We start from the raw sequence: 11,508 nt of genomic DNA, 5'->3' as shown, positions 1-11,508 counted from the left end.
GTAAACGGTTTTAACCCGAATGGGACTGCTAAAACCATCAAAATCAAATCGGTCAAAATCGGGTTAAACCCGTTTAAAAATTGACGGAATTGTTAGTGTATGACCAATTGTGATCTGAGTTGAAATGTTCAGGATGCAAAAATTCAAAAGATAAAGTATAAGACCAAAATCATAAAATGAGCATATGTTTAGGATCAGTTTTGGCTTTTACTCTATTGTTAATGGACAATGGAACCCACATTATTAAAGAGAAAGAAGTTACCAAAAATAGAATGTTCTATATTTTTATGGGATATTTCAAAATGGAAAAATATCGTTATTTTTATGGGACGGGGGAGTATAATTATTGTATTCTTATATAGGTAGCATTATCCATAAAAGTCAATAATTCATCCTAGATGATAATTTCATCCCTTGAAATTAAATAAGACTCGTATTGATGAACGAACTGAAATTGAAAAACTATAAATTTTAATCGCGAGGGAGTAGTTTTTAAATGGCGTTCAAATGCAAATCTTGAGCATTTTTTTATGGATTATGTGGTCTACAATCTAGTATAAGGCTCCGTCGACATTTGAATCTAACATTCCTTTTATAAACGAAGTCGTCCAACATCAAATGAACTCTTCCGTTATTTGGATGTCAATTATAGTATTCTCCCCGTTGTTCTTATTGAGTCACTTTTTCTTAGCACGAAAATTAAGAAAGATGTTTAGTGTATTAAATAAAGGAGAATAAAATAAGAGAGAGATTAAAATAAAAGGGATGATTATTGATTAAAATAGGAAAAAATATGACTTTTTGCCAAAAATATAGATGACTCAATTATCTTGAAATTTACCAAAATAGAAAAATGACTCAATTAACAAAGAATATATAACTAGCCCTAATCAATAGTTTTAGTTACGTAGAAATATTAATAAATCCTAATTATGAAATAATATGAGACAATCTAAAATAACATTACTAGATAAACTCATGCCAAACAATGTAGCATAATAGCACATAAAAAAAGAAAGGTTGTTTAGGAACATTGAGGGCGATCGAGCTGCTGTGATGCTCCGGCACCGGCGGAGATTTGTCGTCATCGTGCTTACAGTGGACAACGACGGGGAGCTTTTGTCCGGCGTTGCAATGGCCGGGAGTGCTGCAGATGAAGTAGCGGCGGCCGGCCGCCGTTAACTCGACCGAGTCATGACCCGTCGTGTAGGTATGAATAGGCGAGCTCGAGTTGCACGACTCGTAATCTTGCTGACTCACTTCCATCACGTTGTGGAATTGTTGATTGTATTTGAAATCTGTCATTGTTCAATTTTTTCTCTTTATTCAATCGTACTACATGTCATACAATCATTTAAATATTACTACAATGCTATCTTTCGATTAAAGTCGAAACTCGAAACTTAGATAATCGCTAAAAATAATATTTTACGTTACTTGAGCAATTTCCATTTATAGTAAAAAATTACTACATGCTCTCTAAGCAATATTTTACTCTCTTTTGTTTTCGTTCTTTTTTTATAATTTTATTTTAGTCATATCTTATCTTTTCTCCACAATAATTAATATTGGAAGATTCTTCTGTATTTTTGAATTTCCCTTTTTTATATATGTTTTTATATAATTTTGTTTTTTTGTCCAGAGTGATTTTTATACTTCGGATTTTGTTTTTGTTTTTTTTGTTTGGATTTTCAAATATTTGGCTTGATTCGGTTAAATTTAAAAAAAAAATCAATTTTCTGATTCTGTTTGGACAAAAAGGCAAACTTGAAAACCAAATGCATTCATACTTTCAAGGGAAAAATGGAGAAAAATCATTAAATTTGTTCAATTTCTAGTCAAGCCTATAACTTTGAAAAATGACCGTTTATATCACAATTTTGACATTGTATCAATTGTCTTATAGTGTAGGATTTGGGGAAAATTATATAATGTGACACACAAAAAATATTATATAGACAAAATGTACAACTACTTAAATGATGTCGTTTAATACATATATTAAATCAAGTCTTTAATTACATGTGCACATTACATCAATAAATTTAGACACAGCTAAAAATTTCCACTATCAATCTTCTAATCGTTTGTAAATGCGTCATTATAACACTAGTTTTTAACCATTTAATCCTGTAATTGCAACATCCCAATTTGTTTTCCAAAATCAAATTGAAATTTGCACCCGAAACCTATGTCGTTTTACTTATGGCCTTATGGCACTACATAATTTTGTTATTTAAAAAATGGGAATATACTCATTAATTCTAATACAAAATTAAAATAACAAATATTACTATAATACTTACGACATTTGAAAAAAACGTGAATATCATAAGTTCAGGTAGATTTCCAATAATTATAGATGTAGTTGAACAAGGGGATGTAAAGATATACTTAGATGCAATTTTGTAGAATATTAGGTGAGGGATAGAATTTGACCTAATCGATCGCCAACTTGAAAGTTGATAGTAGAAGCCCAGTTGGTATAATCGACTGTACCGGCGGCGGTCCAGCCGTAGGTGCCACCGACCTCGTGATTAGTAGCCACGGTGGTGCCGAGGAGGACCATTGTAGACATAATTAGTAAGTTGGAATAATACAACATGGCACCTAAAAAATAAAGTTTAAGAATATTAGTTGATGAAATATATGGCTTGATGATTGAGAACCCTTGTTTGTATATATATAACATGAAAATTATGAAATTAACTTTTTTAAATAATCGAGGGTAACCGAAGATATGCTAATACTAACATGATTTAGGAAATTTTCAAATTAAATTTGGAATTAAGATAAGAAAGTGGCATTCAGTAAGTAATGGGATTTTTGGATGTTGATATTGCTGAAAAATAAAGATATTCACTTTCAATTAATTCATGATGTAAATTCATAGAAAGAAATATATATTTTTCAATTAATTTCAAGTATAAAAGTAAATATTTTGAGCAATATTGCGTAGTACTACTTGATATCATCGGGTAGGATTATTTATTTTTTCCAATTACAGTTTTGATTGGGATCTTTATGCATTTAATATTTATTATTAGAGTAGTATATTTTTTTTCTTACATGGAATCTTGGATTCTTTTATTTATGCAAATATATTTTCAATATTTACTTTTTTGTTGGTTAAGTGTAATTAAAAACAATTGGACCATTTCTCAATTTATGTGTGTCATCTGCACAGATGTCCCCGAAGAGAAAATCTTCTGCATTCTTTGATAAAACCATCACTAAAGTATTGTCGGTATTCGATGTGGGACAGAACTTTACTCCCAATCTTTCTTAGCTCAAATCAACTGCAAAATTAAGAATTGGAGAAAAATCAATGTTATTAGAACTACACTATCTGCTGTCTGATCGATATAAGTACAAAAAAACAACAAATCAAATCAATGAAAACGAAAACATCAGCATAGATGCAGAAGCTTTATTTATCATAAGATTCATAACAGCAATATACATTGTTCATCTTTCAGCTTTCCTTCCTATGATACATATCACGAAACGTTGGCGATGTTCGCTCTTTGAAGAACAGCAGTTCGATCGAGGCTGTGAAGCGCGTCGATCAAGTGCATCCGCAGCGAGCCCGGACCTCCAGCAGAGCACATGCCTAGTTCGCCAGCAATGCCAAACACGGACAGTGCAGCAGCAGTGGCTTCAAACGGCTGTGATGGAGTCACTGCCACGAAAGCAGCAATGAGGGCTGTCACCGCGCATCCTGTTGCTGTAATCTTCTGCAGCATAGGAACCCCGTTTTTGGCACCCACGACGCGCTCCCCATCTGTTACTATGTCCACGGCTCCAGACACTGCAACTATGCACCCATAGGTTCGAGCCAGGGACTTTGCTGCTTCAATGGCATCCGTTGATTCATGCATGCTGTCCGCGCCCTGTAGATAAGCATAAGAGATGCAAAGAATTAAAAAGATTTCAAGAGTTGTAGTTTTGATGAACAAGGAAATAGTAGTCATCTCTTGGTTTAGATGGAATTCTATATAGCTCAAACTACTATAGCTACTAGCTAGTGAAGAGCTGATCACTTAGAGGCTTTGTGATGATATCCGCAATCTGTTCATCAAGTTTTCAGCACCAATAGATGCAGTTTTTCTGATTGATTAAAGCAATTTAACATCGAAAGTTGAAGTTTTGAGACACTAATCTCACAGCAGGGAAACATATTCTGCTAAACCAGCATTTGAGACTATGATCAAGGGCATAGAGGTACCAATGTTGCACAAACAAAGATTCCATAGAAGATCAAACTAGTCGAAAAACTCAACTGTCGGGCAGTGATCAAGAAGAAGAAAGGAGTGGCAATCCTAAGAACTAAAGTTCAAATCCATCATTTTGTCGCTTCTGAGCTGAAAATGGACCAAACTCAAGGAGGGGTTCGACATTTCTAAATTGAAACTCCCTCTTATCTTATTGCAGCATATATCTCAGAAAATAACTAGTTTTGGGCTTTTGTATTCAAGCAAAGAATCAGGAGTACATGAAATGCAATGGCGGCTGTTCTAAAAGAGGCGTTATTCACTCTGTTTCACTTTGCTAATGCAGCAGCAGCTACTTAAGATATGATGATTTGGATACAAATGGCTTCAAATCTGGTTGGTTGGATTCCACAATATCCATGCTGTAACAGATGATTCGGTGCTGATTGGAAACAGATAGATTGAAGCATTGTTGGTAAGTCACTTTTCTTCTACATATTCAACAGGTGATTGTGTAACTACTATTAATCCTCTTTTTAAAAAGAATAAAATAAAGGCTGAAGCACCATATAACATCAAACAGTGGTTGATAAACTCTCCAAACTGCCATTGGAGAAGAAGCAAAACTTTGATTATTCAACACAATCACAATTTCCTACTCCCTCCGTCCACGAAAAATAGAGCACATTTGCCATTTTTGATTGTCCACGAAAAATAGGGTACATTAAAAAAAGGAAAGTTTTCAACCACTTCTCTTTTACTTTTTTTCCATCTCTCTTAAAAATAATATGAACCTCATATTCCACTAACACTACTTCTCTCTTACTTTACCAATTTTATATTAAAACCCGTGCCATTCACAAAGTGCCCTATTTTTCGTGGACGGAGGGAGTATGAAATTTCAAAAACTGGTACTTAAAAATCAAACAAAATCAGTTTTGCATAACATACCAAATCATAAATAGTTCTTCAAAACAGCCCAAATCAACATAAAAATGAGATGCAACAAACATTATCTACAATTAAAATAGGAAATAAAGTTTGTGTTTTATAAGAAATAATAATTGTTACCTTAAAATTGGCATTAGCAGAGCCATTAAAAAGCACCAAAATCTCAGAGCCATTGCCCCTAACAACAGTGGGCCCCAGAGTAAGCAGCTCCAAGCACGCCTTCAGTCGGAAAGCGGAAGCTCCAGCGGCGACGGGGTCGAGAACCCACGGCCTTTTGGACTCATTGGCGACGGCCGCGGCCTTCTTCATCGCCGGTAGCCAGGCCAGCGTGAGGGTTCCGACGTTGATGTAGAGAGCGTGGACCTTAGGCGTGAACTCTGGGATCTCTTCGATGGAGTGTATCATAGCCGGAGAAGCGCCAGCGGAGAGCAGGACGTTAGCGACCAAATCCATGGAGACGAGGTTTGTGATGCACTGAATTAGCGGCGGTGAAGACGAATTCCGTACGCATTCCAAGTGGGTCCACGCTAGCTGGGCCCAAGATTCGGACTTTTCGTCGTTGGCGGCGGTTTTGGGTTGTTGCCGTCGTTGATTGAGTGTTTCGTCGTCCATGGCTGATGCGCCGCCGTAAGAAGTTGTGTGCAGTTTTCCGTGACTTGTTATGGTAAAGTTTTGATTTTTATACAACAAAAAGAGGTTGTTAATCAAATTTATGGAAGGGGAAAGTTTTGTTTGAATATGAAACTTTCAATATTTTATTTATATTTATTATATTGTTCTTTTCTATTTGAAAAATAATAGATATTTCCTTGAATAATTTATATTCATTATTATATTTTTGCTAGTAGGAATTGCAAATATTTTATCAATTATTTGGTTATTATATATTCTTTTTTCCTATAGTAATTGCAATTTGTTCCAATAATTTATGTTCAAAAGATTTACTGATATTTTATTACTATTATATAATTATTATATTTATATTAATATAAAATATTTATAATTAACAAAAATATCTAAATAAGACATTCTCCACTAACAAAACAAAACAAAAGAAAAATGATCAATCAAATTTTAAAGCTTCAAATCAATATAAGTATCGCACCCCGAATCAAAAATCCTGGATACGCCACTGCCCCTAGCCCCACCGTGGCTCAGCCCCTGCGAGTCACTCTTGCATGTAGAAGATTGACTAACCGACTTGGTCGAGTCACCCATCTAAAGTGTGTACGTTTTACTGTGATTCGTTCCATCTTCATTTTTGACCTATTTTAGTTTTTGTAAGCTACAAAATTCATCAAACTCATCAAAATTGCACTATTTCGTTGTTCTTTAGTATATTCATGCCAACAGAACTAAATCACCATCACCGAAACGAGCCGGGCCGTGGACAACAACTACAGTTCTGATAATGGGCCACGACTTGACCATAAAAGAGGCGCATTGTAGAGGAAATGTTGGCTCTTATAATAACCAACCATCTTAATTTATTGAAAAAGGAAAGGACCACCCAAATCTGCCTTGATGATAATTAAATTAATTTAATATTAAATTAGATAAAGTAGTGTATCGCTTGCTATCTTATGAGAAAAGTGATACACTCTACTTAGTGGAATTAGTGTATCACAAGCTTAAATTTATGAATCTTGAAAGTACTACCAATTATTTGGATTCAAAGTCTTCTTTTAACATGTTCTGATTTTAATAATTAAATGCACTTTAAATTTTTTTTGTTGAACATATATGACTTAGAGGGTATTTTGTCTGAGGCTATTAGTCTTTCAAACAACTTACAAATAGGACTTATAAGCTTTTTATAAATGTATGAAAAATAAACTTATAAGCTTTTTATAAGTTTTTTTTTAAAAGTTCTTAAATCTCAACTTAATTTTCTTACTTTTAATCAACAACCGAGTTACAAAAATAATACAACAAGATTTATCGATGCATAGCATAATCGGTATGAGTTAATTATTATACTCCATCCGTCCCTCAATAATTGTTCATTTTGGTTCCAGCATGAGTTTTAAGAAATAAAATATATAGTGGATTGAAAAAGTTAGTGAAATATGAGTTTTATTTTGAAAAAGTTAGTGAAATATTAATTTTATTTTTATACATTAATTTTGTAATAAAATGTGAGTGAAATAAGTTAATAGAATATATATAGGGGTGCATTATAATGATAACCCCAATTTTCGTAATAACCCTATAACTAAATCTGGACCACACATTTTTAAAATCACGTGGTCTAGATTCAAACTTAGATTTGCTTCATAAAAAAAAGCGCGGGGGTAAATATGTCATTTCGCTCATGATAAAATTTACGTATCCAAATTTCGCTCATTTAATTTCTGAATTTCGCTCATTTTATCATTTTATCAGTCAGTCAAAAGTATCATTTTATCAACTCAGAGTATCATTCTATCCGGCAAAACTATCATTCTATGCAATAAACCTAACATATATCATTTTATCATTTTATCAGTCAGTCAAAAGTATCATTTTATCAACTCAAAGTATCATTCTATCCGGCAAAACTATCATTCTATGCAATAAACCTAACATATATCATTTTATCATTTTATCAGTCAGTCGAAAGTATCATTTTATCAACTCAGAGTATCACTCTATCCGGCAAAACTATCATTCTATGCAATAAACCTAACATATATCATTTTATCATTTTATCAGTCAGTCAAAAGTATCATTTTATCAACTCAGAGTATCATTCTATCCGGCAAAACTATCATTCTATGCAATAAACCTAACATATATCATTTTATCATTTTATCAGTCAGTCGAAAGTATCATTTTATCAACTCAGAGTATCATTCTATCCGGCAAAACTATCATTCTATGCAATAAACCTAACATATATAATTTTATCATTTTATCAGTCAGTCAAAAGTATCATTTTATCAACTCAGAGTATCATTCTATCCGGCAAAACTATCATTCTATGCAATAAACCTAACATATATCATTTATCAACTCAGAGTATCATTCTATCTGGTAAAACTATCATTCTATGCAATAAACCTATCATTTTATCATTTTATCAGTCAGTCAAAAGTATCATTTTATCAATTCAGAGTATCATTCTATCCGGCAAAACTATCATTCTATGCAATAAACCTATCATTTTATCATTTTACGTGATATTTGGCGAAATTCAGAAATTAAATGAGGGAAATGACAGTTTTACCCCACGCTTTTTTTATGAAGTAAATCTAAGTTTGAATCTCAAAACAATCATTCTATGCAATAAACCTATCATTTTATCATTTTACGTGATATTTGGCAAAATTCAGAAATTAAATGAGAGAAATGACAGTTTTACCCCCGCGCTTTTTTTATGAAGTAAATCTAAGTTTGAATCTCAACCGCATGATTAGAAATATGTGTGGTCCAGATTTGGTTATAGGGTTATTACGATATTTAGGGGTTATCATATGATCACGACTCTATATATATATATATATATATATATATTGTATTTAAATCCTTTTCACCTATTTAATCCAATCTCCTTCTTAATCTCCACCGTGTATTTAAGTTGATCCAATGGACTAAATAATTTATTATAATTATCAGATTGCATGCTTTGTTAACGTGAGAAGGTTAAAATAGAGATTCTCTATTGTAGTTAGTTATGGAATGAGGCGTGATTTCCTCCGTCGAGGATTATTGCAGTTTCTCAGCAAATTTGTTCCTGATTTAGTTTAATTATTTCTCCTTAATCCCATGTTTTATCAGCATACTGCAAATCGACGATTAATTGGTGTTTAACAGCTTTATTGTATCTAAATCTTATGCATACGGTTCCGCCCCGGTATTTCGATTAACAATGGAAGAAGGCAATACTGCAATTGTCGCCTATGTGTATTGATTTGGTTGCTGTCAATTTTTATTTGTAATTCAGTTGAACCCAATCTTCTTAGATTAGCAAATTCGTGTTTCATGTTGGTGTGCTTCTGTATTGGTTTATTGAAACATTTTTGACGTTTAATGGTTTTGTTGTTGCTACGGTTCATTCACGCTTATAGGTTTTGTTATTTCATGTGACATAGGCTTTCAATCATTCCCCTAGGGCTACCGATTTCTAGGCCCAAGAGTGTTGTATAATATGAGTTTCAAAACATGTACGTATGTCCGCGAATTGGAGCCATCCGTATAGTGTTTGGTTTAATATTGAATGAGTAGTTGGACGAAATTATACATTTAATGTAGAATTATGCTTATATAATGCACTCTTGTATGTTCTGTAATGTATAGTATATATCATATAATGCTACTGTAGCTTAACATGTATATTGTTTCGTGTTTGTAAACAGTACGGGTTGTACCTGCATGTTCTGAGCAATTAAAGCCTGTAGTTGGTCAGAGGTTCGAATCATTAGAGTTTGCACTCGCGTTTTATGATGTGTAGCTAGGGCCGTTGGGTTTGACACGCGCAAACAAGGTGTGAGGAAGGTGGATGAAGTTACAACGTGGTATTATGTCGTATGCAATAGGGAGGGCCATAAGAAGTCCATCGACGATGACCAGTTGAATGCACGTTCCGGTTTCTCATTGAAGCGCCGACGCTTATCGAAGAGATGTGGTTGTAAAGCTAGTATTTCCTTCAAGTATTTCTCTGATAATGGACATCCAGGTTATATGGTACAGGATTTCAACGAGGTTCATAACCATGATATGGTTGAGTCAGAGCATCAGCAGTTTATGTCTGTGAACCGTCATTTGGATGATGTTCATCAGAAATTCATACTTGATTGTTCAAAAGCGAATATTGGACCCACATTGACGTTTAAGATTTTGAAAGAAACTCTCGGTGGGTTTGACCTTGTCGGTTGTACGGTCGGTGACATCAGGAATGCTTCACGCGACATTAAAGCATATGCGCATGGTTTCGATGTGCAAATGGTATTGGACAACATGGCTAAAAAGATGGAGATGTCTGAGTCGTACACATATCATTATGAGGTTAACGAAAACAACCAGTTGGTTGCGTTGTTTTGGTGTGACGACTTAATGAAAAGGAATTACCATATGTTTGGTGACATTGTAGCCTTTGACACCACCTATAACACAAACAGGTATATATGTTTCTGCAATAATATGTGCATTATAGTTACGTTTGCATTCATTAAATTAGTAAAACAGTTGCATTATACATATTAGAGTTCCTGTTAATTGTTAATTATATCAAGTGCATTATAAGTACATATTCGTACATTACGATTCCATTTTTGATTCATTATATTTTCGTTTGATTAATTTGATGACACACAATTGATTGTTTATGTAGGTATTGCATGATATTCTGTCCTTTCACGGGGAAGGACAATCATGGAAGCCCTGTAACCTTTGCGGCTGGCTTGGTATGCAATGAGAAAACAGGGGCGTTTGGATGGTTGTTTAGACATTTTGTTGAATGCATGGGCATAGCACCGAAGATGATCGTGACAGATCAAGACAATGGAATGAGATCAGCCATTGAAGAGGTTCTGGTTGGCACGCGACACCGATGGTGTATGTGGCACATAATGCACAAGTTGTCCATCAAGGTCCCAAATAGGTTGCTCAGGGATGAAGCTTTCAAGAAGGTATATAAATAAAAGAGCAATTATATGAAATAGGTATGGTATCAAACATACCTATTTTTGGATTCCAACCATTAGTACGATCGAAGAATACACTAACAATTACAACAAACAAAAAATATGTTTTTGGGTCATACTAATAGTATATTTAAGTCATGAAAACATATGGTCATATCGGGGTCATAACAAGCTAGTACTGGGTCATACCAACAAACCATACACAGACAGTAACCAAAAACTTCAATAACGGCTTTTGGGTTACACTAAACGAATTTTTGAGTCATGATACACATGGTTAATTTGGGTCATAATAATCAGGCCCTAGGTCATACGACTGGAGAATATTCTAACATTAATCATAAACCATCATACATGTGTTTGGGTCATATTAACCAAATATTTGGGTCATGGAAATAAAAGGTTACACATCGTGCCAAATAAGCTAGCCCTGGGTTCCACATTGTCACTGCACCATTACAGATTACATAAATCTTGTACACAACAGTGTTCAAATATTTAGTACAGGCTACTTGGTTCACCATCAAAAATTATATCGGTTTCGAGTTAGTCTTCAACTTACATTCTTTGGTACAAACGAAGGATGGATGTCAAACGGTGGCCCTTCCTCAGCAAGCTGTGTAAGTTGTGTCGTAACTTTGAACATGCTCTGCACAGCCTCTACAAGCTCTGGTACATTGATCTTGTCCTTCGCCAAAGCTGTCTTCAGTGATGCCACC

At 34.2% G+C, this 11,508-nt stretch overlaps 2 protein-coding genes across 2 annotated transcripts; both read right to left on the bottom strand.

Moving 5' to 3' along the window:
* Nucleotides 1-966: 966 nt before the first annotated feature.
* Nucleotides 967-1,305, bottom strand: LOC121797014 (mavicyanin-like). The gene has a single exon (XM_042195757.1). It carries the CDS (start codon nt 1,303-1,305, stop codon nt 967-969), a length of 339 nt encoding a protein of 112 aa, XP_042051691.1.
* Nucleotides 1,306-3,396: 2,091 nt separating this feature from the next.
* Nucleotides 3,397-5,860, bottom strand: LOC121793588 (hydroxyethylthiazole kinase). The gene is made up of 2 exons (XM_042191619.1): nt 5,286-5,860; nt 3,397-3,893 (listed from the first exon to the last, which is right to left on the bottom strand). The coding sequence occupies exons 1-2, from the start codon at nt 5,775-5,777 to the stop codon at nt 3,501-3,503; spliced, it is 885 nt and encodes a 294-aa protein (XP_042047553.1). The 5' UTR covers nt 5,778-5,860; the 3' UTR covers nt 3,397-3,500.
* Between the last annotated feature and the right edge of the window lie 5,648 nt (nt 5,861-11,508).

The sequence above is a fragment of the Salvia splendens genome, chromosome 3 (assembly GCF_004379255.2).
Source record: "Salvia splendens isolate huo1 chromosome 3, SspV2, whole genome shotgun sequence".
NCBI lineage: Eukaryota > Viridiplantae > Streptophyta > Magnoliopsida > Lamiales > Lamiaceae > Salvia > Salvia splendens.
This window is presented reverse-complemented; position numbering and strand designations above follow the sequence as displayed.

Bases quoted from the DNA above. Each gene is read 5' to 3' on its own strand.
- LOC121797014 (XM_042195757.1), bottom strand. From the start codon at position 1,305: ATGACAGATTTCAAATACAATCAACAATTCCACAACGTGATGGAAGTG.
- LOC121793588 (XM_042191619.1), bottom strand. From the start codon at position 5,777: ATGGACGACGAAACACTCAATCAACGACGGCAACAACCCAAAACCGCC. The intron at 3,894-5,285 runs GTAACAATTATT...GCTTATCTACAG, and splicing joins CTGCTAATGCCAATTTTAAG to GGCGCGGACAGCATGCATGA.